The sequence below is a fragment of the Muscardinus avellanarius genome, assembly GCF_963383645.1.
Source record: "Muscardinus avellanarius genome assembly, chromosome: 18".
NCBI lineage: Eukaryota > Metazoa > Chordata > Mammalia > Rodentia > Gliridae > Muscardinus > Muscardinus avellanarius.
Window position 1 is genome coordinate 52626689 of NC_137804.1, and position 26167 is coordinate 52652855.

General features: G+C 54.0%; 1 protein-coding gene across 3 annotated transcripts in view; it reads left to right on the forward strand.

Annotated features, from left to right (window-relative positions):
- The window catches only part of EPS15L1 (epidermal growth factor receptor pathway substrate 15 like 1), a gene marked incomplete at both ends in the record, with an annotated part of 77290 nt that overhangs the window by 20560 nt on the left and 30563 nt on the right, over positions 1–26167 (forward strand). For 2 of the 3 annotated variants that reach the window (XM_080714975.1, XM_080714976.1), the window contains 12 exons: positions 101–163; positions 2501–2626; positions 3733–3792; positions 5410–5643; positions 6636–6793; positions 9083–9239; positions 9483–9568; positions 11778–11850; positions 13941–14102; positions 14261–14458; positions 17129–17293; positions 25447–25570. In XM_080714975.1, coding sequence (XP_080571101.1) covers positions 101–163; positions 2501–2626; positions 3733–3792; positions 5410–5643; positions 6636–6793; positions 9083–9239; positions 9483–9568; positions 11778–11850; positions 13941–14102; positions 14261–14458; positions 17129–17293; positions 25447–25570 — 1606 coding nt within the window. The remainder of the gene's footprint in view (positions 1–100; positions 164–2500; positions 2627–3732; positions 3793–5409; positions 5644–6635; positions 6794–9082; positions 9240–9482; positions 9569–11777; positions 11851–13940; positions 14103–14260; positions 14459–17128; positions 17294–25446; positions 25571–26167) is intronic. The other variant, XM_080714977.1, reaches the window with a different exon arrangement.

The following is a 26167-nucleotide window of genomic DNA, read 5'->3' on the forward strand; positions in this document are numbered from 1 at the left end:
TCCCCGTCCCAGAGCACTGGGAAGTGCGGACCCTCTTCAGTCGGCACTTCCTCTACGACAGTCTGTGCCAGCCACGAGGAACGTTTCTCTCTGTCCCCAGCACGACACCAGCAGCCCCCTGATGGTCACGCCGCCGTCCGCAGAGGCCGCCTGGGCTGTGAGGGTAAGTGGACGGGCGGCCCCGCTGCCTCACTAAGTAGCTGAGTCTGTCCACGGACCGCCATCCTCCTGTCTCGGCCTCCCAAATGCCGGGATTGTAAGTGTGCACCACCACGCCTGGCTTAATTCTTTTTTGTTGTTGTTGTTGAGGATCTGGGGATGGAACCCATGGGCATTCTACCTCCAGGCTACACCCCCTGCCCTATTTTTTTTTTTTTTTTATTCTTTATTTTGAAACCGGGTCTCACTGAGTTGCAGAGGGCCTAAGTGGCTGAGGCTGTCCGCGAACCACAATCCTCTGGTCTCTCAGCCTCCCAAATGCTGGGATTACAAGTGTGCGCCACCACGCCCGGCTTACTTCTTTTTGAAATATCTATTCTTTGTGGTGTGGTATTGGGTTTGGGGCCCAGGGCTACATACATGCTAGGCAAGTGCTCTACCACTGAGCTCCATCCCAGCCCTCCAGAGTTTATTCTAAAATGTCATATACTACAGATGGCACACAGTTTAACATGTTGGCCCGTCCTAAGTGTACAGCTCGGTGGTGCTAATGATTCTTGTTGCTGTGCAAGCATCATCCATCATCCACCTCCAGGACGTTCTCATCTTTCCAGCCGAAGCTTTGTACCCATGAAGCACTAGCTCCCTGTTCCCTGCAGGCCCAGTGACTGTTTTTTAGTTTATATGGACTCAGCTAGACTAGAAACTTGCATGGTGTGGAGGCAGAGGCATCACCCTTTTGTGACGGCCTCAGCCTCACGTCCTCAGCGGGGCCCCGGCATGGTCAGCCTCAGCAAGAGGGCAGGCGTCTGCTCCCCCTCCGCTTCTTTGCCATGGGCTTCATCTCCCTGAGCGGGGAGACTGAAATCCAGTCCTGATCCTTCTCACCAGCCGCCCCTTCCTGCGCTGCTTTTACTTCTTATTTTTCTTATGCTGCTGGGATGGAGCCCAAGGCTTCTTAAGCAAGTGTTCTATCACCAATGGACCTTTACCACTGTTTTCAAGTATTAGAAACAGAGGACTTCAAGCCGGGCGTGGTGGCGCACGTTTGTAATCCCCGCGTTTGGGAGGCAGAGACAGGAAGATCGCGCAGGTTCGAAGCCAGCCGCGAGCGCTGGCTTAAGAGACCCTGTTTCCGAAAATAAAAAGTATAAAAAATAGGTCTGGGAGTGTAGCCCGGAGGTAGAAGGGCTTCCAGGAATCCCAGTACCACCAAAAAAAAAAAAAAAAAAAAAAAATACAGAGGACTTCCTGTGGGGGATATATATACATAATGTATACATATGTATGTATACATTATATACATATATATATATACACATACACACACACATATATATATACGTATACATATACATATATATGTATACGTATATATACACTGGGGATTGAACCCCCGGGCATTCTAGCTCTGAATTATACCCTCAACCCTGCTCTATTTTTATTCTGACAGGTCTCGCTAGGCTATTGAGAGTCTCACTACTTGCTGAGGCTGTCCTTGACCCTCGATCTTCCTGTCTCAGCCTCCCAAGCACTGGGATCACAAGCATGCGCCACCACAACTGGCTTCCTTTGTTTAAAATTGTTTGGCCAGATGTGGTGCACAGGCTTGTAATCCCAGTGCTTGGGAGGCTGAGACAGGAGGATCACAGGTTTGCAACCAGACTCAGCTACTTTGGTAAGGCCCTCCACATCACAGACCCTGTTTCAAAATAAAGAAAAAATAATGGAACTCAGAGGTACCTCAGAGGTAATTCAATTCCCAGTACCATAAAAAATAAAATAAAGTTCTAGTTTATAGTTATTTATGTATTTTTGCGGTACCGGGGATTGAACCCAGGGGCATTCTACCTCAAAGTTATACCCCCAGCCCTATTTTTAATTCTTTATTCTGAAACTGGGTCTCACTAAGTTGCAAGGCCTCACCAAGTACCTGAGGCTGGCCTTAAACCTGTGGTCCTCGTGTGTCAGTCTCCCAAGTTCTGGGATTACAAGTGTGTGCCACCACACCTGGCTTATTATTATTTGCTCAAAAACTGAAATCTGCCTGATCTCATCCCTCCTGCCCTCCTGTGCACCTTAGAGGTAGACAGGAGAGGTCTCTGAGGTCTTTATGGCCTGTCGCGCAGGCCCCTGCCGCATCTGGGCAGCCGTTGTGGGCAGAGCAGGACCCGGGCAGCTCCTCTCCTGCTGACCGTGACCCCAGGGCCAAGGCTGTGAGCTTGTGCTCTCGCCCGCCCAGTGGCCGGGCCATTTCCACTTGGCCTTGGCCGTGGGTGGAAGCGCAGCGTGGGCCCCACAGCGGTGCTCCTGCTCACTCGGGCTGTTTCCTCCCAACCAGGTGGAAGAAAAGGCGAAGTTCGACGGCATTTTTGAAAGCCTGCTTCCCATTGGCGGCTTGCTTTCTGGAGACAAGGTCAAGCCAGTCCTCATGAACTCCAAGCTGCCCCTGGACGTGCTGGGTAGGGTGAGTGCCGTGGTCCTGCACCTCCCCGTGGGGCCTGCGTGGCTCTGCCAGTCCTTGGCCATGGCCTCCCGTGGATCACACTGGCTCCCTGCGCTCAGGCCGGCCGTGGCCGAGCAGTCTGGGCTCAGGGTGGCTCGGGCAGTAGTGCGCAGGGAGGGTCGGTTTCCCCCGGGCAGCTCTGGAGAGTCCCAGGCGGGCACTGGTCCCCGGTGCCGGAGACCAGGGTGCCCTCAGGTGAGGCCGCGGTGTGTGGAGCTGTGGGGCCCTGCTCTGCGCGGAGGTCGTGGCAACCTGGCCCGGGGCTCTGTCTCTTGGGCTGAAGGCCTGGGATGTTGTCAGCAGCAGGGCCAGGTTCTGTGTGAGAGAGAAACCAGTTGGAGGCCCTTGCCTCTGTGGAACTGCGAGGCCAGAGCCTGGTGCTGGAAGTAGAGGTGGAGAGGAGGCCTGGACGCGGGACCGAGTGCCGGGCTGGCCCATGAGCCAAGCAGCGCAGGTGGACCCTGGGAGTCCGCACTACTCCAGGCGCACCAGAGCCGCTGGGCCAGAAGTCAGATGCCTGACCACGGCCTGGGGACACAATTGAGGGACCCAGGCCCGCCGCTGCCTTCAGGGTGCTGTGTGGCCCAATGCAGGCCCCGCTTCTGCCCCACCAGTCAGTCTCGGGGAGAGGAGATGAGGCCCCACAGACATGCTCACGCCTGCCCACAGCCCGGCCAGCCACGCATTTACAGAGGAGAAACGCACAGGTCAAAGCCAGCCTCAGCTACTGAGCGAGGCTCTCAGCAACTCAGTGAGAAATAAAGTATAAAATGGGACTATAGCCCGGAGGTAGGAAAGCCCCTGGGTCCCACCCCCAGTACTACACCCCAAAAAATAATGATAAATAAAAGTATAAATGATAACAAAAATTAAATAATAATAAGAATAATAATAAAGTATAGCCCCAGATGTGATTAGAATCATGGGTTTGTCTGACAAAGTGAATGTGTGGCAGGAAGGATTTCCTTCACCACATGATGGTTTCACAGCGTTTGCGTTCTGGTGGGCAGGACCGCTGTCACACAGGCCTTCCTCCCCGTGTAACCCACGCTGGTCTGTCCCCACAGGTCTGGGACCTCAGCGACATCGACAAGGACGGACAGCTGGACCGAGATGAGTTTGCTGTGGTGCGTTCCTGCTGCGGTCCTTCCTGTGCTCTGGGGTGGCGTATGCGGCTCACCTTGGTCTCCTCTTGACTTCTGTAGTTTAAAAGTGTTTTTCTGCCAGGTGTGGTGGCGCACACTTGTAATTCTAGTACTTGGGAGGCTGAGACAGGAGGATCACAGGTTCGAGACCAGCCTCAGCAAGTACTAAGACTTCCATTAACCTAGAGAGACCCTGTTTTAAAATTATAGGAGACCTGAGGGATAGATTGGAGGTAGAATGTCCCTGGGTCCAACCCCCAGTTACACACACCCACACACACACGTGTTTATTCTGAGGCATGCATGGTGGTGCATGTGTCAGTACTAGAGAGGCTAAGACAGGCAGGTCACAGGTTTGAAGCCAGCCTCAGCAACTTAATGAGGCTCTCAGCAATTGTGTGAAACCCTGTTTCCAAATAAAATAAGGATGGAGTGTAGTGCAAAGGTATGTCCCTGGGTTCCATCCACAGTAACACACACACACACACACACACACACACACACACATACACACACACACACACACACACACAGAGCGTTTACTCGGTCGTGTTTCCAGATGCACAGAGAAGTTGTGGTAATAGAGGTTGTGAGTGCCTCGCACCCATGTTTCCGGCCCCCTGGTCCTGTTGCCTCACCCTGTCTCTTCCTCGCTCCCTCTTCCTGCCGGTGTACACAGATTTTGCCTTTGAAGTATTTTAGAGTAAATTGCAGACACATTCCACTCGATCTTAAAACACTTAAGTGTGTATTTCCTAAAAACCAGGAAGTCTCTTATATACACATTGCCCAATTCAAAATTGGGCAATTCACATCATTTATCACGTTATTAACTTATTATATTTCCCATATTACTGATGAACTGTTGCATTGGGGATTAAGATTCAAGATGAATTTTAGAGGAACACAGACCACAGCCATAGGAACCGCCACCATCCTCCTTCCTCTCCTCCCTCCGCTTCTCTTACCCAGCATCTCTGGCTTTTCTCTACTAATAGTAGGATTTATTCACTTACCACATTCCATTAAATCTCAAAGTAGAATAAAGTAGTCCCCTGCAGTTAAGGATGATGCGTTAATAAATAGTAACAACAAACCAAAACTGAGTTATCTAGGGAAGTAGAACAGTATAGGTTGATTTTCCCTTCTTCCAGATGCCTAGGACAAGACAATGTCTAGGTATCTGCAGACCGTGGGATATTTGCATCGTATGGTGGGATACTTGGGGTGGGAGTCCACTGTTTCTGTACACCCTCACACTCGGCATTGCCACCGTGTTTGGGCTGTGGCTGGTCACGTGGGGTCAGGTGTGGCCTCTTGGCGCAGTTGGCGCTGGGAGCAGTGAGGATCTCAGCTTTGTGGATGAGGAGTGCGCAGCCCGAGCCGCGGTGCGTCTCCCTTTGTGCTCATTTCAGTCCCGTGCACTTAAGCAACTGCCCTGTTGAAGCCAAGCCCAGGAACGTGACTCGGGAAAAGGCTGATTTCACTCTGGTGGGCTTGAAAGTGTCCTCATACTTGTGCGGCCTTCCCATGTTCCCGCGCTCCCCAGGGCCTCCGCCCGGCCTTGGCACCTCATGGGAGTCTTGTTTGTGCCCACAGGCCATGCACCTGGTGTACCGGGCCCTCGAGAAGGAGCCTGTGCCCTCCGTCCTGCCCCCGTCCCTCATCCCACCCTCCAAGAGAAAGAAGACTGTGTTCCCTGGTGCCGTGCCTGTCCTGCCCGCCAGCCCCCCGCCCAAAGACAGCCTGCGCTCCACGCCCTCCCACGGCAGCGTCAGCAGCCTCAACAGCACGGGGAGCCTGTCCCCCAAGCACGGCATCAAGCAGGTGCAGGTGGGTCCACGCCTCTGCCTTGGTCGGTGCAGACAGAGGTGGTGGTTCTGTGCTGGGAAAGCATTAGCTACAAGCCGGGTGCACATCTGTGATCCCAGTACTTGGGAGGCCGAGAAAGGAGGAGTGCAGGGTTGAGACCAGCCTCAGCAATTTAGTGAAACCCTGCTTCAAAATAACCAAAAAGGGGTGGGGTATAACTCAGAGGTAGAATGTCCCGGGGTCCAGTCCCCAGTACCAAGAGCGCACACACACAAATTGTATCTGTACTGAACAGGCGTAGATTTTTCTCCTGGCCATTAGGATATAAACAGTATAGTATAACTATTTAGGTAACTTGCATGTTGTATCATTTGAAGACAGTTTTCTTATAAATAGTAATTATATTCCCAGTGCTGTGTTCTGCACCTTCAACAGTACAGTGTGAGAGTTATTTATTGAACATAACTACACTGCATCAGACATTTTAAGTCATCTGGACATGCTTAAAAGGAAAAACTTGAAGCCAGGTGTGGTGGCACATGCTTGTAATCCCAGGACTTGGGAGGCTGAGACAGAAGGATCGCTGTTCAAAGCCAGCCTCAGCAGCTTAGGCTCTCAGCAACATAATGAGACTCTGTTTCCAAATAAAATATAAAATAGGTCTGGAAGTGTAGCCCAGAGGTAGAAGGCCCCTGGGTTCTATCCCCAGTACCACAAAAAATTAAAAATTAAACTAAAACAAGGAGAAACTTGTATAACTCTTTTCTGGGGGTGCTGGGGATGAAACTCAGGGCCTTGCCCGTGCTGGGCAAGTGCTTCCCCCGCGCCAGCACCAGCCGGCCTCAGCCTCGATTTCCTCCCTTGTGCACCAGGGTCTGTCTGCTCTCGCCTCCCAGAGTCCCGAGAGGAGTTTGGTGCCAGATGTGTGTGAAAGCCCTTGAACCGTAAGCCCATTGGAAGCGTGCGTGTGGGTGACGACCGCTTCCGGTTAACCACCTTTCAAACCTTTCCAGCCCACAGTGCCCTGGGTGGTGCCGGTGGCCGACAAGATGCGGTTCGACGAGATCTTCCTCAAGACTGACCTGGACCTGGACGGCTTCGTGAGTGGTCAGGAGGTGAAGGAGATCTTCATGCACTCGGGCCTCACCCAGAACCTCCTGGCGCACATCTGGTGAGGAGGAGTCGAGCCCGAGGGTGGAGGCGCGCGCGGCGGGAGGGCCGGGCTGGGCCGCTGGTGAAGGAGAGCGTGCGACTCGAGCCCCGCCACCGGCTCGCCGTCTTCCAGTGGTGGGTCAGGTGCCCATCGGGGTTCTAGAGGGCTCTGCTGGAGCGGTTGGGTGCCCCGGGTGGGGCCTCAGAGGCTGGCGGGGGCGGGGGCATTCCCCCAGTCCTGCTCTGTGACACCGACGTTGCTCCCAGAGGCCGCACTGGCTTCAGCGCTGCTTCCCCAGGGCCCCGCCAAGCCCGCTTCCAGGGCTGCAGTCTCCTCTCCTGTAACTGACCACGGCGAAGGCACCCTCTGCTTTGCTCTGCAGCACCCCAAGGCTTGTGAGGGGCAGGAGAGGGATTTCGGAGGCGAGTCTGTGGGCAGTGGAGCCCAGCACGTTACCTGCGGCTCGGTTGAGGAGTAGCCATTCTTAGTCAGAGGCCGCGCTATTGGGTGTTGGGCCTGAGTCAGCCGCCGCAGGGTCATCGTCCAGAGAGTGCTCATGTCGGCGGCCAGGCCACCTCCGGCCAGGGACAGTGGTTTGCAGCCCCCATGGCCCCAGCAAAGTGCAACAGCCCCTTAGGATCCTGAAACGGGTGGCACACGCAGTCCCAAGCACACAACACCATGGTGTCAAGGAGCAGTGCAAGGGAATCACAGCGTGCATTTCAGCTGCCGATGACATGGCAATCCCAGCAGGATTATGAGGGCCGGAGGGGCCCCGCAGTGGTGAGCGTTTGTCTAGTACGCACGAAGCCCTGGGTTCCTTCCCCAGCTCCCCAAAAACAAAAACAATGAAACGCGAAGGCTGGAGATGCAGCTCCGTGGCAGGCCACTTGCCCGGCAAGCATTACGCCCTGGTTTTTATCTTCAGTACTGCAGAAACGAAACCAATGAAACCATGAGATGCCTGGGGACGGTAGGGGACAGTGGAAGCCATTCCATGCAGGGGCAGAGGGGAACGAAAGCCTGAGTGGGCTCTGCAGTGGCCGAGAGGACACTGAAACTCGTAGTCGAGACTCGTTTGCGACGGCTGGCAGAGGGGAGGGCACAGCTGACCTGGGATAACACCGGGGTTGCAGGAGCACAGGACGGCCCCCCTTCCATCCCAGCCAGGGTGGAGTCACACAGGGCCCTGTGCTGTGGGTGGGCACTGGCGGCAGCCGGCCCTGGCCCTGCTTCCCGTGGGCCCCCAGCTCATGGGCTCCTGCAGAAAAGCTGAGAGGATCAGCCTGGCAGAGGCCCAACCTCGGCAAACACGGCGGAATGAGCGGCACACCTTCCAGCTCCAGCTGCCGCCCAGCACGGATATCAGAGCACAGCTCTGCCAGTGATCTCCGCGAGGCCTGGCCAGCCCAGCCTCTTCACCGATGGTGTCCGGGTGCAGCTGTATTGGATCAGGAGGGCGGGTTTCCTGGGTGCCCTGCTGCCGGGGACCCTCCCTTCCCAAGGCTCTCTCTTTAGAGCTCTGCCCACCCCTGCCTTCAGCCGGTCACACGCTGTGACTTCAGGGGCCTCAGAAAGCCAGTGCGCGGGGTACACTTGAGTTGCAAGGGGGCCCTCAAGGCAGCCTCTGTGGGCCCAAGAGGAGGGATCGGTCCATGTGTGCTGCTGTAACAAATACCACAGACATGCTGGCTTAGGTACAAATTTCCCTGTCTCAGAGGCTGGAATCCACACCGCTGGCAGATCCAGTGCCTGTGGAGGGCCGCTTCCTGGTGTGTAGACGTCGTCTTCTCTGGAGCAGAGGAGCAGGGAGAGCCCTTGAGGCCCTCTGTAAAGGCCCCAGTTTTGTCTGGAGGCTTGTGAACTCCCTACCTTAGCGTCCTGTCAGAGGTTGGGTGTCAACAGAACACAACAGAGGTTGTGTGCTCTGCTCACAGTGGGGCGCGAGGCTGGGTGCTAGTCCTCTCATGTGCTGACCACCCACGTGGCCTCAGCTTCTGTGAGCAGAACAGCTGGTCTGTACCAGGTGCTCCCCGCTTCGGCTCTGCCTCGGGGGTGACGGGCAAGAGGGCCAGCTGTGTTGGTCCCGCTGCTAGTGAGGTCTTGGTGAGGGAGGGCCGGGTGGCCCCCGCAGCTGGCCCCAGGGCAGCTGGCTTATGGTGGGGTGCCAGGGCGGGCCACCACGGGCCACTGTCTTGGCCGAGGTGCGTCGCCGTCGTGTTTGCACGGTGGGTGCTGAGCCTGGTGGTCTCACGCAGGCTGAGCCTGGCCTGTGACGTGTAATCCCCATCCCCACGTTTCTCCCAGGGCCCTGGCCGATACGAGGCAAACGGGGAAGTTAAGCAAAGACCAATTCGCGTTAGCTATGTATTTCATTCAGCAGAAGGTCAGTAAAGGCATCGACCCCCCTCAGGTCCTCTCGCCGGACATGGTCCCGCCCTCGGAGAGAGGCGCCCCCGTCTCGGTGAGTGGCCAGGGAGCACCCTCTTCTGTTCCCGCATGTCCAGCTCCCACCACAAGGTGGCACTGGCAGCCCCCGCGAGCCCTGCTGTGTCCCGCCTTCTCCGGGGGTAGGCTGGGGTGGGGTGGGGAGGGCGCCTCATGCTCCCCAAGCTGCCGGCCACCACCTTTGTCCCTACACTTGTGAGCTAAAGAGAAGATGATGGCTGGCCCTGGCCCCACCCCCTGACTGCCTGCATCCCCCTAGGACAGTTCGGGCTCTCTGGGATCCGGGGAGCTCACTGGCGTCAAGGAGCTGGATGACATCAGTCAGGAGGTCGCCCAGTTACAGAGGTGCGTGCACAGCTGCCCAGGCCCCGTGGCCCGCCCCATCTGAGCTGCCAGGCCCTGCAGACACCTCAGAGCATGAATGGCCCCTCGGAAAAGGGTTGGGGGCGGTGCTTCTGAGCTCCGGGGTGGCCCGAGGGCTGGAACGGGCTGGAACGATGGTGGCCGCTCTGGGGCCCCGCAGGAGGGCCACTGGCAGCCTGGAGCCAGACTCCATGATGCTCCCGCTGCAGGCTGGAGCTGCCCAGCCCACCCCAGGCTCCCCGCCCCGTGCATCCTCTGGAGCCTGTCATCAGGGACATTCCTCAGCGCCTCCCCACACAGCAGAGGAGGTGCAGGCCAACGCACACCCCTCCTTATGGCCTGGGGGGGTCACTTGCCCTAGTCCTAGGCCTCGGTGTCCTGCTGGCCTGTCAGCATTTGAGTGGTAGCAAGCCAGCGGATAGGGGGTGTAGAGTGTGTCGACTGGCTCCTGCCACGGGACAGAAATCACAGCCGAGCGCACCTGCTCCAGGGCTGTGGGTGGCTGCTCAGGCTCACAGAGGGCGCCTGTCAGAGGACCCAGGAGAGACGCTGCTGCCGGGCTCACCCAGATGTTGGCAGAACCGAGATCTCGCAGCCGTGGGCCGAGGCCGCTGTCCTTGCCACGTCTGGGCTGGGCCACTCTGCCCTTAGAGACCAGCTGCACTCCTCCTTGTGGCCCTGCACCTTTAAGGCCCGCTGTCCTCAGGAGGTCGCCCCACTCCTCTCTGGCCACCAGGGGGAGGACGTGCTCTGCTAATTGGTGGTTGTCTCTGGAGAGAGAAAGGGGAGGTTATTGTATTAATTTCTTTTTTGTTGCTGTAGTAGAATAACCAATGCTGGTGATGTATAAAGAAAAGAGAAGCCGGGCATGGTGGTGAATGCCTGAAATCCCAGTGCTTGGGAGGCTGAGACAGGAGGATCGCAGGATCCAGGACAGCCTCAGCAAGTAGTGAGACTCCTCAACCTAGTGAGACCCTGTTCAAAATAAATAGGGCTGGGGTGTAGCTCGGAGGTAGAATGCCCCTTCACTTATCCCCAGTACCACACACAAAAATAAGTAAGAAAGAAAGAAAGAAAAGAGGCTTATTAATTCAGTTTTGAAGGCAGGCATCGAAGTGGGGTGGCCCTACTTCTGGTGAGGGCCTCAGGCAGATGGCCTCACAGTGGTGCGCGGCAGGTCACGTGGCCGCGGAGGAACCCAGAGGGATTCGGAAGCCGGGCTTGCTGGTGTGTGCTGGTGATGGAGATGGAACCCGGGATCCCTTACCACTGAGCTCACCCCCAGCCCTTTTTATTTTGAGATGGGGTCTTGGCAAGTTGCTGAGGCCTTGAACTTGTAACCCTCTTATCTCAGCCTCCCAAGTGCTGGGCATGTTACCATGACTAGCCTGGCTTGCTGGGTTTTTTGTTTGTTTGTTTTTGGTTTTTTTGCAGTAATGGGGATTGAGCCCAGGGGCACTGTACTTCTGACCTACATTCCCAGCCCTATTCCTCTTTTTTATTTTTTTATTTTGCAGTACTGGGGATGGAACCCAGGGGCATTCTACCTCCGAGCTACACCCCCAGACCTATTTTTTATCCTTTATTTTGAAACAGGGCCTTACTGAGTTGCAAAGGGCCTCACTAAGTAGTAGCTGAGTCAATCTGTGAACCGTGATCCTCCTGTCTCAGCCTCCTAAATGCTGGGATGACAAGCGTGCACCACCATGCCCGGTTTTATTTTCACTTTTAAACAGGGTCTCACTGAGTTGCCGGGGCTGCCCTGTGACCCTCCTCCAAGTACTGGATTGCAGGCGAGCCACACAGCCGCCTGCTCTCCGCATGCTGACCTGACCCTGGGGCAGCAGCCAGCCTCCTGAGAACTGCAGGAGGCTCTTCCTAGGGCAGCTCCCGCTGATCTTACAGTTACCTCGCCCCCAGCCCCATGCCTCGGCTGCCCCCACTTCACCGCCCGCCTGGATGCCGAGCCTCTGGCACATCGCCCTTTAGGGAATCACTCAGTCCACGTCCAGACCATAGCAGTTAGGCAGGACGGGTGGTCCGGGCTCTGGGCAGACTTCCGCCACCACGACAGTGTTCCACGGGTGGCGTTGTGGGGTAGCAGTTTGGTCCTCGGCAGCCGTGCGGGGGAGTTCTGTGCGGTAGCAATGGTTGCTTATTCACTGTGTTTTCATGAAATGTTTTTAAACAGAGAGAAGTATTCACTGGAACAAGACATTAGAGAAAAGGAAGAAGCAATCAGACAGAAAACCAGTGAAGTGCAGGTAAGGCGCCGCTCGTCTGATCAGATGTTGTTAAATGTCTCGTGGGGAAGCTCCTTGGATGGTAGCCAGGAGGGGCCGTGGGTCTGCACAAGTGAGAAATGTCAGCTCCTGCAGCTTCTGAGTGTGTGTGTGTGTGTGTGTGTGTGTGTGTGTGTGTGTGAGAGAGAGAGAGTGTGCGTGTGAGTGTGTGTGTGTGCACGCGTGCGCCATGAATAGAGCCCAGGGCCTTGTACATGATAAGCAAATGCTGCACACTGAGCTCCAAAGTGATTTTTCTGTCTTTCTTTTTATTTATTTAATTTTTGTGGTACTGCGGATGGAACCCGGGGGCCTTCTACCTCTGAGCAGTGGGCCTCACTAAGTAGCAAGGTTGGCTTCGAACCTGAGTCCTCCTGTCTCAGCCTCTAAAGTGATTTTTAAAAATTACCAATTGGGCGTGGTGGCGCACACTTGTAATCCCGGTACTTGGGGGCTGAGGCAGGAGGATTACAAGTTCATAGCCTGCCTCAGCTATGAAGTGAGGCCCTTGCAACTTGGTGAGACCCTGTTTCAGAATAAAGAATAAAGAACAGGGCTAGGGATGTATCTCAGAAGTAGAATAGCCCTGGGCTCAATCCTCAGTACTGCAAAAAATCAAATAAAATATTGCTAAGCCGGGCGTGGTGGCACATGCTTGTAATCCCATCATTTGGGAGGCTGAGACAGGAGGATCCAGGTTTGCAGACAGCCTCGTTTACTTGTGTGGTCCTCTGCAACTTAGTGAGACTCTGTTTCAAATAAAAAAGAATTAAAAATAGGGCTGGACATGTAGCTCAGAGACAGAATGCCCTAGCGTTCAATTCCCAGTACCACAAAATAATAAAATATTGCCTATAATAATAAAATATTGCCTATAAGCTGGGTATGCTGGTGCATGCCTGTAATTCTAATACTTGGGAGGCTGAAACAGGAAGATTGCAGGTTCAAGGGCAGCCTCAGTAATTTAGTGAACTCTGTCAGCCACTTAGCAACACCTGTTTTAAAATAAAAAGTGAAATAGGGATGAAGGTATAACTTGGAGATAGAATGCCTCTGGGTTCAACCTCCAGTACCAAAACAAAAAAAGATTGTCTATAACCACAGACAGCAGTTTCTCTATTGAGATGTCTAATTCATATAATGTAAAGTTCACTTTTTTTTTTTTTTTTGGTGGTATCGGGGATGAAAAACAGGGGCATTCTATCTCTGAGCTACACCCTCAGGCCTATTTTTTATTCTTTATTTTTAAACAGGGTCTCACTGAGTTGCAAAGGGCCTAAGTAGCTGAGGGTGTCTGTGAACCCAGATCCTCCTGTCTCAGCCTCCCAAATGCTGGCATTACAAGCTTGCGCCACCACACTGGGCTAAAGTTCACTTTTTTTTTTTTTTTTTTTTTTAACAGTACAAGGGATGGAACCCTGGGACATTTTACCTCCGAGCTACACCCCCAGCCTATTTTTTATCATTTATTTATTTGTTTGTTTATTTATGTTTTTTTTTTTTTTTTGGTGGTACTGGGGATGGAATCCTTCTATCTCCAGGCTACACTCCCAGACCTATTTTTTATATTTTATTTGGAAACAGGGTCTCTTAAGACAGCGAGGCTGGCTTCGAACCTGCGTGACCCTCCTGTCTCTACCTCCCAAGTGTGGGGATTACAAGCGTGTGCCACCACGCCTGGCTTTTATCCTTTATTTTGAAACAGGGTCTCACTGAGTTGCAAAGGGCCTCACTAAGTAGCTGAGGCTGTCCTCGAACTGCAATCCCCCGGTCTCCGCCTCCCGGATGCTGGGATGACAAGCGTGCGCCACCACACTGCGCTAAAGTTCACTTAACATGTACGGTTCAGTGGTTCTTAGCATACTGAACGTGTTGCTTAACTGTGGCCTTGATCTGGTTGTAGAGCGTCTCCGTCAACCCAGAAAGAGTCCTGTGAGCACTGGTGCTCATTCCCACCCGCCTCCGGTACCCCACTGAGGCAGTCCGCTCACACCCTGGACTGCTCCCACTTTTGAACAATCGCAGGGACAGCCCCTCCTCCCAGCCCCAGGTCCCTTCTGCCCTCTTCCCAGGAACTGCAGAATGACCTGGACCGGGAGGCGAGCAGTCTGCAGGAGCTGGAGGCACAGAAGCAGGATGCGCAGGACCGCCTCGATGAGATGGACCAGCAGAAGGCCAAGCTCCGAGACATGCTGAGTGACGTCCGGCAGAAGTGCCAGGACGAGACGCAGACGGTGGGTCCCAGGCAGCTCCCTGCGGGCTCGCCCGGCGCAGGCACCAGGCGCACCGTGTTTGACAGTTGAGATTAGCTTTGTAGCTTCCAGCTATAGGCGAGGACAGGGCATCTGCCTTTCTGTGCCCAGCTCATAGTCCTGTTGACATCTCGTCTCAGATCTCATCGTTGAAAACCCAGATCCAGTCTCAGGAATCTGACCTCAAGTCCCAGGAGGACGACCTGAACCGCGCCAAGTCGGAGTTGAGTCGGCTGCAACAGGAGGAGACCCAGCTAGAGCAGAGCATTCAGGCCGGGCGAGTGCAGCTGGAGACCATCATCAAGTCCCTCAAGTCCACCCAGGACGAGATCAACCAGGTATGGCGTGCGGCCCGGCTGGTATCCTGGGCCTCGGCTGTCAAGCGCCTGCACGGCGGCCACGGCTCCAAGTGGCCGCGCTGCTGGGGGCCGGGTGCCTGGGCTCCCCAGGCGTATCCCCCTTCCTGCTGTCTGACTCGGAGCCACTTTGCTCTTTTTTTATTGAACCCAGGGCCTCGCACATGCTAGGCAAGCACTCTCCCCTGAGCTACGTCCCAGCTCCTGAGCGTGTAGCCTCCCGGGGCTGGTGGGATGTCGCATTAGTGGCTTGCTGGACAGGGATGAGTGGGGACATCCCTTGCTGCTCCAGTCTTCTCGTGCAAGCAAGAGGGACAGGTTGGGGAAGTGACTTCTGTCCCCATGCAGAGGAACAGCAGTCCTGCTCCACAGTGCTCGTGAGAACTCCAGCACGCTGGGCAGGCCCTGTGGGGGCCAGCGTCACCCACAGGACCCGGGAACAGTGTCTCCAGCTGCGGGGCCCCGGCCCTGCCCTCCGTGCATGGTGGCTGAGGCCTCCCGCTGCCGCGGGTGCAGAGTGCGTGGGGAGCTCGCCCCACAGGTATGGAGATGGCTTGGCTGCGGCGCCTCTCTGGACTGAGCCGTCTCTTTGTTCTTTCCATCAGTTTGCAGGTGAGAGTAGATCGCTGACCTGCACCAGGCAGGGGTTTAACACCCCGTGTCACGCCTCACCATTAATTCATAGCCGTTGGATTTTTATGATTTTTTGGAGGGGTACTGTGATTGAACCCAAAGGCATTCTGCCTCCAAGCCGCACAGCCTGATTTTATTTATTTGGAAACAGGGTCTCATGAGGTTGCTGAGAAGCTCACTAAGTTGTCGAGGCTTACTTTGAACCTGTGATCCCCCTGTGTCAGCCTTGACTGCAAGCTGGTGCCCCTGTGCCCGGCCTGTAGAATTATTTTTGCCTTTCCCCTTCCAACAATTGCGTTTTGTTAAATCACGATGGGATGGACCGAGGCACAGCCAGGTCAGCAGTGGAGACCACGATGAATGCGAGAAGCAGCTGCTGCTGGTTAGCGTGGGTCCCAGTGGTCACTGCAGCAATGTCCCCCTTGCTCTTTCTTTTTTCTTCTTGTGGTGCTGGAAACTGAGCCCAGGTGCATTCTACTTCTAAGCTACACCCCCAGCCCTATTTAATTTTTTATTTTGAAATGGTCTCCAGCCGCGCATGGTGGCACATGCTTGTAATTCCTGTACTTGGGAGGCTGAGGCAGCAGGATTGTAGCTCAGCAGTAAACTATGCCCCTGGGCTCTGTCCCCAGTAAGGCAAAAAAAGAAAAAGAAAAGAAACAGGGTCTCACTGAATTGCTGAGAGTCCTACAGGTTGCCAAGACTTGGCCCTGAAGCCTCGATCCTCCTGTCTTGGTCTCCAAGTACTGGATTATAGGTGTGCACCACCATGCTTAGCTTTTCTTTCTTTCTTTCTTTCTTTCTTTCTTTCTTTCTTTCTTTCTTTCTTTCTTTTTTTTTTTTCCTGGAAGCCCTTCACCCTCTGGGCTACACTCCCAGACCTTTTTTTATTAATTTGGAAACAAGGTCTCTTAAGCCACTTTCATTTTATTTATTTATTTTTTGAAGATTTAAAGAAGTTTATGCTGGGCGTGGTGGCGCACGCTTGTCATCCCCGCACTTGGGAGGCAGAGACAGGAGGATCGCGCAGGTTCGAAGCCAGCTGCGCGCGCTGGCTTAGGAGACCCTGTTTCCAAATAAAAAATGCAAAAATAGGTCTGGGAGTGTAGCCCGGAGGTAGAAGGGCTTCCAGGAACCCCAGTACCACAAAAAAAAAAAAAAAAAAAAAAAAAAATTAAAGAAGTTTATTAAAAAGATAGAAATACAGAAAATAGAAATACAGAAAATAGTTACAGCCCCATGCCAAAATGGCATGAGAGGGGAGGGTGGCCCGGGCCAACTCACCACTCCCCCCTTTCATATTATTTTTGAGATATGGTCTTGCTAAGCTGCTGATGCTGGGCTCAAACCTGTGATCCTTCTGTCTCAGCCTCTCGAGTACTCGGATGACAAGTGTGTTCTACTACTCCTGACTTCCCCATCATTTCTTTTTCTTTCTTTTTTCTTTTCTTTTTTTTTTTCTTTTGCAGAAGTGGGCAGTCTACTTCTGAGCTACACTCCTAGTCCTACTTTATTTTATTTTGAAACAGGGTCTCACTAAGTCCTGGAGGGCCTCACTAAGTAGCTGAGGCCACCTGCAAGCCTGTGACCTTCCGACTCAGCCTCCAAAGAGCGTGCGTCACCACACTCGATTCCCCATCATTTCTCATGTTCCACTTTGGAGATGAGGAAACAGAGGTTAGGTCAGTCACTTGAGGTCATGCGGCTCTCTGCGGCAGGTGAAGGCTCACACCAGGTCTCCGACTTGGCAGACAGCCTCCCTTCCATGGCTTTCTATTCCTTCTCCAGGAGCAAGGGGAGCCACTGATGGTGGGATAAAAACCCCATAAAGCCACGTGTGGTGGTGCACCCCTCTTATCCCAGTACTGGAGAGGCTGAGACAGGAGGATTGCAGGTTCAAGGCCAGCCTCAGCAGCTTAATGCCGCTCTCAGCACCCTAGTTAGACCCTGTTTCAAGCACAGGGAGTCGGGCAGCAGATGTGTGCCGCCCTGCCTGACGCCGCCCTGTCTGTCGCGCAGGCGAGGAGCAAGCTCTCGCAGCTGCAGGAGAGCCGCCTGGATGCCCGCAGGAGCCTGGAGCAGCTGGACTCGATGCTGGACGGGGCTCCCGGCGCCAGCCTCCCCGACCTGGCGCGCCTCAGCGACGGAGTATCTCTGGCAGAGAGGGGCAGTTTTGCAGCCATGGTAAAGGTCGAATAAACCTGTAGCCCCATCGGCTCGGCCTCCCCGAGGGCCCTGCCCACGTGAGGCCGCCTCTTGCTCTCGCTGCCCCTGCATGTCCGCCCCGGGCCGTGGCCTGGGCAGTGGTGCAGTCCACTCTGGGGTCCTGAGCAAAGCCCACAGTGGGCCCAGGTCCCCTGTAAAACCCATCTTTACTTCGAGCTTTCTCTCTCTTGTTTCTGTGGTGCTGGGGATGGAACCCAGGGCCGCGCGCATGCTTGGCAAGTGCTAGCCACTGGGTGCACCTCAGCCTTTAAAACCTCTACTGCGTCGAAGCACGTATATGGGGCCAACCGCCCAAATCCAGGGGCTCCTCACACTTAACCGAAGTGGGGCCTCCCCAGTCCAGGAATCTGCCTGGCTGCCGATGTGCACGAGGGACCTCCTTAAAGTCAGAAGGGAGCCGGGCGTGGGGGCGCATGCTTGGAATCCCGGTGCTTGAGAGGCTGAGACGGGAGGTTCGCTGCCAGCCTCAGCAATTTAGTGAGGCTCCCTGCAACTTAGTGAGACTCTGTTTCAAAATAAAGGGTAAAAAATAGGGCTAGGGGTGTAGCTTGGAGGTAGAATGCCTCTGGGTTCCATCCCCAGTACCACCAAAAAAAAAAAGGTCAGAAGGGCCCAAGAGGTAAAAGACCTGTAAGCAGGCCCCCACCCCCACCCGCTCTGGGCCTTGCCCTTGGACCACAAACTGGCCCCTCCCTGGGGCTTTGTTTCCTTTGAAAACCTAGGCACTTTATTTCCAATCCCAAGCCCCTAGGGCTGTGATCAAGCCGGTTTCTCAAATGCCTGTGAGGCCTCAAGCCTCGGACACCCAGATAGCCGGGGCCCTCTTGGCACGGCCACTGCCTTCTGGCGCACTAGAGTCTGCACCGCAGCCCTCAGCCCGGGCCGTGCGGTGGCCAGGCGCACATCTATGCCGTGGAGGAGGCGGCGGCCGGGCTTCGCGTGGCACCGCGGCCTCTACTGCTAACCCTCGCTGTGGCTCCCTTCCCGGCCGCCCAGCGCCCTCTGCGCCACCCCACACTTCTCTCTCTGCAAGTCATGCAGCTTGCTCTCTGGTTCTTTCTCCACAAGTTTCTTTGCTCGGTGGCCAGGTACTCAGGTCCAGGAACGCCTGGGGAAGCTGTGCCTCCCCGGCCCTCGTCTCCGGCCTGTCCTCGGGTGCTCCTGCTCGGGGAGTGGACGCGGCGCCTCCCGTCCCTGCCCTCCGCTCGGCTCTGTTGTCCGAGTGTCAGTGGTCTGCTTGGTGGGCTGCGCCCCGCGCTTTGCTCCCGGGCTGTCCTCGGCGTGTCTCCGCCTCTGCACCGCTCTCGGTTCCCTGTGGGTTGTCCCCGCGCCCCACTGGCTCGGCCCGGGGTCCTGTCTGGGGAAGCGCCCCTCTTAAACGCTCCTTTCAGGTGTGTGAGGTGGGTGTCGCGTGCTGGAGGTGGCCGTGAAGAGGCAGTGGGCGAGTGGCCGGTGGTCCCTGCCCGTCCCCGGGGGCGAAGGCTTTTGTCTTCTTGTCATTTCTTCTGTTCATCCTTTACGCCGGGCAAGGCTGACATCGAAGCCACTTACTCTTGGAACGTAGATGTCAGATATGCTTCCTCGGAACTTGTCGCCGATGTCTGGAAGACGCTCATTGTACAAATACAGTTTTTGAAGCGTTCCTTTTGAATTTGTTGCCATTTCTTAATAAGCACTTCCAGGAGGGCTCCTCCGTTCACTGCCACATCCGAGACCAGTGCTGGGCAAAACAGACCCTTACTCTCTCTGGAGGTGCAGGCGGGGACTCGGTTCCCGGTAGCGTGGCGCCTCCACGGCTTTGCACAGCTGCCCCTCAGGTCACTAAGTTCAGTGTTACGCTCATATGATATGACTGAGTCCAACAGATGCAAGGTTCTTTTTTTTTTTTTTAACTCACCCCTTTTTTTATTTATGGATTGATTTATATCTTTATTTTGGCATACTAGGGATAGAACTCAGAGGCCTTCTACCTCCAAGCTACAACCCTAGCCCTGTTTTATTTTGAAACAGGGTCTCACTAGGTCGCTAAGAGTCTCACTACATTTCTGAGACTGACCTCCAACCTGCAAACCTCCTGTCTTGGCCTCCCAAGTACTGGGATTACAGGCATGAGCTCCACGCCCCGCTGAGGTTCAGGATTCTTAAAGCTGCATTTATTTACTTACTTTGCTTGCAGTTCTGGGAATGGAACCCAGGGCCTTGCACACACGAGAGGCAAGTGCTTGATCACTGGGCTGCACCCGCAGCCCAATACTGTGTTTATTTCTTGTCTCACCTGGTCGTGAGAATGTAGGCCTCTGGGTACCCAGCCAACCTGTGTAGTAGAGAGAAAGAAACCAGTTGTCCAGGGCTTAAGCCTCACTGACAGCATTTCATGGTAACCTACCAGAGCCAGTTGTATGGACTCTTCTAGAGTGGATTGTTAAGTAGGAACTCAGGAGCTGGCTGGTAATCCTTGGGCAACCTTGGTTGGGATTATTGACACCACAGTAGTTGGCCAAAGCTCTGAAGCCCCTCTTCCTTCTGGAGAACTGCCCACTAGCAGGTCCCACCCAGCACCCTCTGACAGGATGTAGATCACAGAAACATTGATGCCCGTTGACTTTCCTAAGAGGGACACAGCATAGGCCTGGCTGCCGAACTTGTCACTGAATCCTTTACCCTAGCTGGGCGTGGTGGCGCACACTTGTCATCCCAGTACTTGGGAGGCTGAGACAGGAATATCGTAGGTTCACGGCCAGCCTCAGCTACTTGGTGAGGCTCTCTGCAACTTAGTGAGACCCTGTTTCAAAATAAAGAATAGGCTAGGTGTGTAGCTCAGAGATTAGAATACCCTTAGGTTTAATTTCCAGTTACACAGGAAGGAAGGAAGGAAGGAAGGAAGGAAGGAAGGAAGGAAGGTTGGTTTGTTTCTATGCAGAGGGGGGCCATCCACTCATCCAGACAGTCACCACACATCAGAACATCTCGAGTACACCCTGACATCTCAGTCCCCGACAGATTGTGTGGACAGCAGGTCCTGGTGCAGTTATGTTGGTGGAAGGTACCTAGTGACGCGCCCTGTGGGCGCTCCTAGTGAGATCCTGCACAGGGCTGTGCTCGTGAGCAGATGGCACTGTGCCCCCAGGCTGGCACGGGCACCCTTCTCCAGTAGGCGGCCAGCGGGTGGCAGGGCTCGTGGCATGCGTGTTTTCAACTCCGAGTCTGTGAGAAGGCGGGAACCGCCCTTATTTCCCTGATGACCTGCATCTTTCCCCTTTATTTTTTGGTGGTGCTGGGGATGGAACTCGGTTTGTGTGCCCAGCACTCACCAAGCCGCACGGACTCCAGGCGCCCTCCAGGGGGCAGGACCCTTGCTGTGGGAGGCACGTAAGACTTCCTGGGCAGAAGGAGTTGTGCCCAGCTGTCCACACGGTGCAGCCAGAGCCCAGAAGCTCAGTCTTTTCTAGCCCATCATACCAGTTTTCTGTCTTCCATGGGTAGATCGGAGCACTAAGAAAGTATATATATACCATAGCCGGCCATGGTGGCCATGCTTGTAATCCCAGCATTCAGGAAGCTGAGACAGGAGGATCGCGGTTCGAGGACAGCCTCAGCTACATAGTGAGGCCCTTTGCAACTCAGTGAGACCCTGTTTCAAAATAAAGAATAAGCCGGGCGTGGTGGCGCATGCTTGTAATCCCCACGCTTGGGGGCCTGAGACAGGAGGATCGCACAGGTTCGCCTGCCTCAGCTACTTAGTGAGGCTCTCAACAACTTAGTGAGACCCTTTTTCCAAATATAAAATAGGTCTGTGAGTATAGCCTGGAGATAGAAAGCCTCTGGGTTCCACCCCCAGTACCACCAAAAGAAAAGAAAAGAAAAGAAAAGAAAATAGGCTTGGGGGTGTAGCCCGGAGGTAGAATGCCCCTGGGTTCCATCCCCAGTACCGAAAAAAAAAAAAAGAAAGAAAGAAAGAAAGAAAATATGTATACCAACTTGTAAATAAATGCAGCTTAAAAAACTAAATAGGAGCCAGGTGCAGTGGAACACACTTGCAATCCCAGTACTCGGGAGGTTGAGACAGGAGGACCGCAGGTACACGGACAGCCTCAGCAGCTTAGACCCTGCTTCAGAGTTAAAAAAAGCAAATGCTGGGGATGTAGTTCTGAGGCAGACTGCCCCTGGGATTAACCCCTAGCACTACAAACAAACGCCCTGGCATCCCAGACCCAGCTCTGTCCGTCTGTCTTCGGGATCGGCGCCGTGCCTGCCCCAGCATCACAGGAGAGGTTGACTTTCTGCCTGGCCCCAGCTTCCTCAGCACGGGACTCATTGGCAGCATGTCTTGTGCCTCAGGACCCCATCGGCCCTCGCGGGCTTCCTGCATCTTGTGCTTGTCAGCACCCTGACGTCCACGTGGCCCTGGGCACGGTCACCAGGCGCGCGACACGGGCATCCGCAGGCCCCTTGCCTGGGGACCCGGCTGGGCTTCCGAGCCCAGTGGTCGGAGACTCCAAGTACTCCACCCCAGGTAAGAAAACTGTTCTGTCCTCTTCCAAAGCCAACTTACGTTCCTTCGCTCCCGGATCCAAGCCCAGGCCTCTGGGTTAACTCTTTCTGCACCCAGACCCTCTGGGGCCCTCCTGTGGCTGTGTGAGTCATCCAGGCGGAAGCGGCCCCCTTAGAAACTTCTTGAAACTTCTTTTCGGACCTTGGTCATCCTCCCAAATCACTGCCCATGCTGCCATCGAAGCCCTGGCTTACCGGCTACTTGGTTCTGGTCTGTAGAAATCATGGATCGGTTTGCTAGGCCCATGGATGCCACTTCGTCTGCCGAGTTCAGGGAGGGCACACTGCTTTTTAAAAATATCTCAGGGAAGCCGGGCGTGGTGGCGCACGATTGTCATCCCCGCGCTTGGGAGGCGGAGACAGGAGGACCACGCAGGTTCAAAGCCAGCCGCACTGGCTTAAGAGACCCTGTTTCCAAAAATAAAAATACGTCTGGGAGTGTAGCCCGGAGGGAGAAGGGCTTCCAGGAACCCTAGTACCACCAAAAAAAAAAATCCCAGGGAAGGCAGGCAAGGCTCACGCCTGTCATCCCAGTACATGGGAGGCTGAGACAGGAGGATCAGAGGTTCTAGGACAGCCTTAGCAAAGTAACAAGACCCTGTTTCAAAATGAAAAATAAAAGCCAAGCATTACGGTAGTATATGCTTTTGATCCTAGTACTTGGGAGTCTGAGACAGGAGGATCACAGGTATGAGGCCAGCCTCAGCAACTTTGTGAGACCCTGTTTTCAAATAAGAAATATGATCAGGCTAGGAGAACAGGTAGCTTGGAGGTAGAATGCCGCTAGGTTTAATTCCAAGTAACACGCACGCACGCACGCACGCACGCATAAGCACCAAGGATGTAGCTTGGAGATGGGATACCCTGTGTTCAGTCTCCAGTATCCCCCCAAAGAAATAACATCTCAGCCGGGTTTGGTGGCATTCACTTGAAATCCCAGTCCCACTTAGGAGGCGGAGACAGGAGGGGTGCAGTTTCAAGGACAACTTGGTGAGACTCTCGACCCGTGAGGCCCTGTTTCAAAATTAAAAGATCCGGAGATATAGCCTGGAGGCAGAATGCCTCTGGGTTCAGTCCCTGGTACCACTCCCCTAAAAAGCAGATCCCAGGGCATTCTCCTGAGAGCGAGTCTCCACCAGGGAGACTTGGTTTTAAGCTCAGCAGCACGCTGTTCCCCAGGGGTGTCAAATGCACCCTCTTTCAGGCCATTTTCCACCATGCAAATGTGCTCTTCAAAAGTAAATGTTTTTCTACTCTTGCTTAAATATGCTTGCGCGTTTCTAGAAATAAGCACCCTTTAAAAAAAATGCAAAGCGTCGTGTATGCTCTAATGGTTTTAGCTGCACACAGCCGCACTTCCTCATGGGTGGAAAGGGCAGCCTGCTTCTTGGTGTGGGGACCGTGCTCTTCAGGTGGCCACGCGGGGCCAGGTTCCCGAGGCCAGGGCCTGGAGGGAGGGCGCAGCGGGCGCGCTGCTGCAGGTGTGGCCAGCTCTGCGGAACTCCTGTTTTTTTGTTTTTTTTTTTTTCTCCGAGAACATGAAACCCAGGGGCATTCTACCTTCAAGCTGTATCCCCTGCCCTATTTTTTAATTATTTATTCTGAAGCAGGGTCTCACTGAGTTGCAGAGGGCCTCACTAAGCAGCTGAGGCTGGCCGCGAACCGCGATCCTCCGGTCTCAGCCTCCCAGATGCTGGGATGACAAGCGTGTGATACCATGCCTGGCTTGCGGAGCTCCTTTTCGATGTGCCCATTAGAGTTGCTTGTTTCTAACCCAATGATTTAGTATTATTTTTTTTTTGGGGGGGAGCTGGCTATGTTTCCCAGGCCGTTCTCAAACTCTTGGGCTTAAGTGTCATTCTGCCTCAGCTGCCCAAGTACCAGGGACTAGTAAATAATGCCTCGGGTCTAGAAAAATAAAAAATAAAATTTAATTGTGGCAAAATAGACAACATATAAGTTGTCACCTTAACCTCTCCCCCCCAATACTGGGGATTGACCCAAAGGCGTTCTCCCTCTGAGCTGTAATACCCCAGCCTTTATTTATTTGTTTATTTATTTATTTATTTATTTATTTATTTATTTTCTGCAGCATTGGGGATGGAGCCCAGAGACATCCTACCTCTGAGTGACACCCCCAGCCGTATTTTTTATTCTTTATTTTGAAACAGGGTCTCACTGAGTTGCAAAGGGCCTCACTAAGTAGTAGCTGAGGCTGTCCGTGAACCGCGATCCTCCTGCCTCAGCCTCCCGAATGCTGGGATTACAAGCGTGCACCACCACGCCCGGCCCCAGCCCTATTTTTTATTCTTTTTTTTGAAACAGGGTCTAAGTTGTGGAGGGCTTCACTAAGTAGCTGAGGCTGTCCGTGAACTGTGATCCTCTGGTTTCAGCCTCCCAAGTACTAGGATTATGAGTGTGCGCCCCCACGCCCGGCTCACCTGAGCCGTCTTGAAGTGCACGGTAAGGAGCAGTGACATTAAGTGCGGTCACATTGCTGGGCCGCTACCACCGTCCAGAAGGCCTCCCCTTCTGAAAGCAGAATCTTCCCCCGTGCGGCACTCAGTCCCCGTCCCCCACATCATCTGGCGCCGTGCTCTCCTGCTGTCTCTGGCGGTGGGCAGCTCCGGGCCACGCGAGGGGCTCACACAGCTTCGATCTCTTGTGGCCCGCCTGTTTCCATCCGACATGATGCCCTCGAGATTTAACCATGTTACAGCATGTGTCAGAGCTTCCTTCTTTTCCATGGCTGAATAATATTCCACTGTGTGGAGGGGCCACATTTGTTTATTCATTCATCCATTGATGGACACTTGTCTTGTTTCCACTCAGTGAATTTTTATTTTAGAATAACATTTATAGAAAATTGCAAAGAAAGTTTGCCTGTATACCACACCCATTTTCCCCTATTACTGCTATCTTACATGGTACACTGTCTCAACTAACAAGCCAGTATCAGTGTTACTATTAACTAAAGTCCACATGTGAGTGATTTTTTTTTTTCTTTTGGTACTGGCCCTATTTATTTATTTATTTATTTATTTATTTATTTATTTTGTGGCACTGGGGATGGAACCCAGGGGCATTCGACTTCTGAGCTACACCCTCTGCCCTATTTTTTATTCTTTGTTTTGAAACAGGGTCTCACTAGGTTGTGGAGGGCCTCAGTAAGTAGCTGAGGCTTGGCCACAAACCTGCAATCCTTCCTGTGTCAGCCTCCCAAGTGCTGCGATTACAAGCGTGCGCCACCACACCCGGCCAGCCCTTGTTATTTTAAAACAGGATCTCATGAGGTTGCCGAGGGTCTCACTAAGTTGCTGAGGCTGGCCTCAAACCTACACTCTTCCTGCCTCCGCCTCCTAAGCACTAGGATGACAGGCATGTGCCACTGTGCCCGCTCTGATTTTTTTCCCCTCCAAGTCATTCTTCCTAGGGTCGCTCTGCTTGAAGCTTAAAGTGGAAATGCGGGTTAGCTGTACAATTCTGTACTTTGGCTTCGTTAAATCAGGAATAATGAACTGTGTTTTGGATCAATGTCCTGTTTCTTTACAACATTCTAGGATGATCCTTTCAAAAATAAAGCCTTGTTATTTAGCAACAACACACAAGAGTTGCACCCGGATCCCTTCCAGGCAGAAGACCCTTTCAAATCCGACCCGTTTAAAGGAGCGGACCCCTTCAAAGGTATGGGACCGGGAGCCCGCTCCCCGAAGGCTGTGTGTTTCACGCCATGGGAGCTGTGGGGGGGCTGGAAAGGCCAGGCAGCTGCCCGGTGTGGACTGGACGGAGGGCGTGCCTGGCATCTCTGGCCGACTCCACTCACACTAACTGAAGAGCTGAGGCGTGGGGCCAGGCTCAGGGCCGGTAGCCAGTCCTGGGGTGGGGGGCGAAGCCCAGCGCCGTTTCTTAACCCCGGGTGGTAATCATGAGAGCAGAGACAAGAACCCCTCAGCCTCAAGGCTCCTACCTCAGTCTGGTCTCCAGAGTTTCCCCAGAGCCACCCAGGAGTCAAAGTTAACGAAAAGAGGCCAGCGCAGCGGCACTCACCTGTAGTTACAGTACTTGGGAGGCTGAGACAGGAGGATCGCAGGTTCAATGCCAGCCTCAGCAGCTTCGTGAGACCCTGTTTCCAAATAAGATAATAAATTAGGGCTGGGATATGGCTTAGAGGTAGAACCCCCTGAGTTCAGTACCCAGTACCACCCCCCCACACACATACACAAAAAAATAATGAAAAAAGTCTCTAGAAACACAATTTTCTGCCGGGCGTGGTGGCGCACG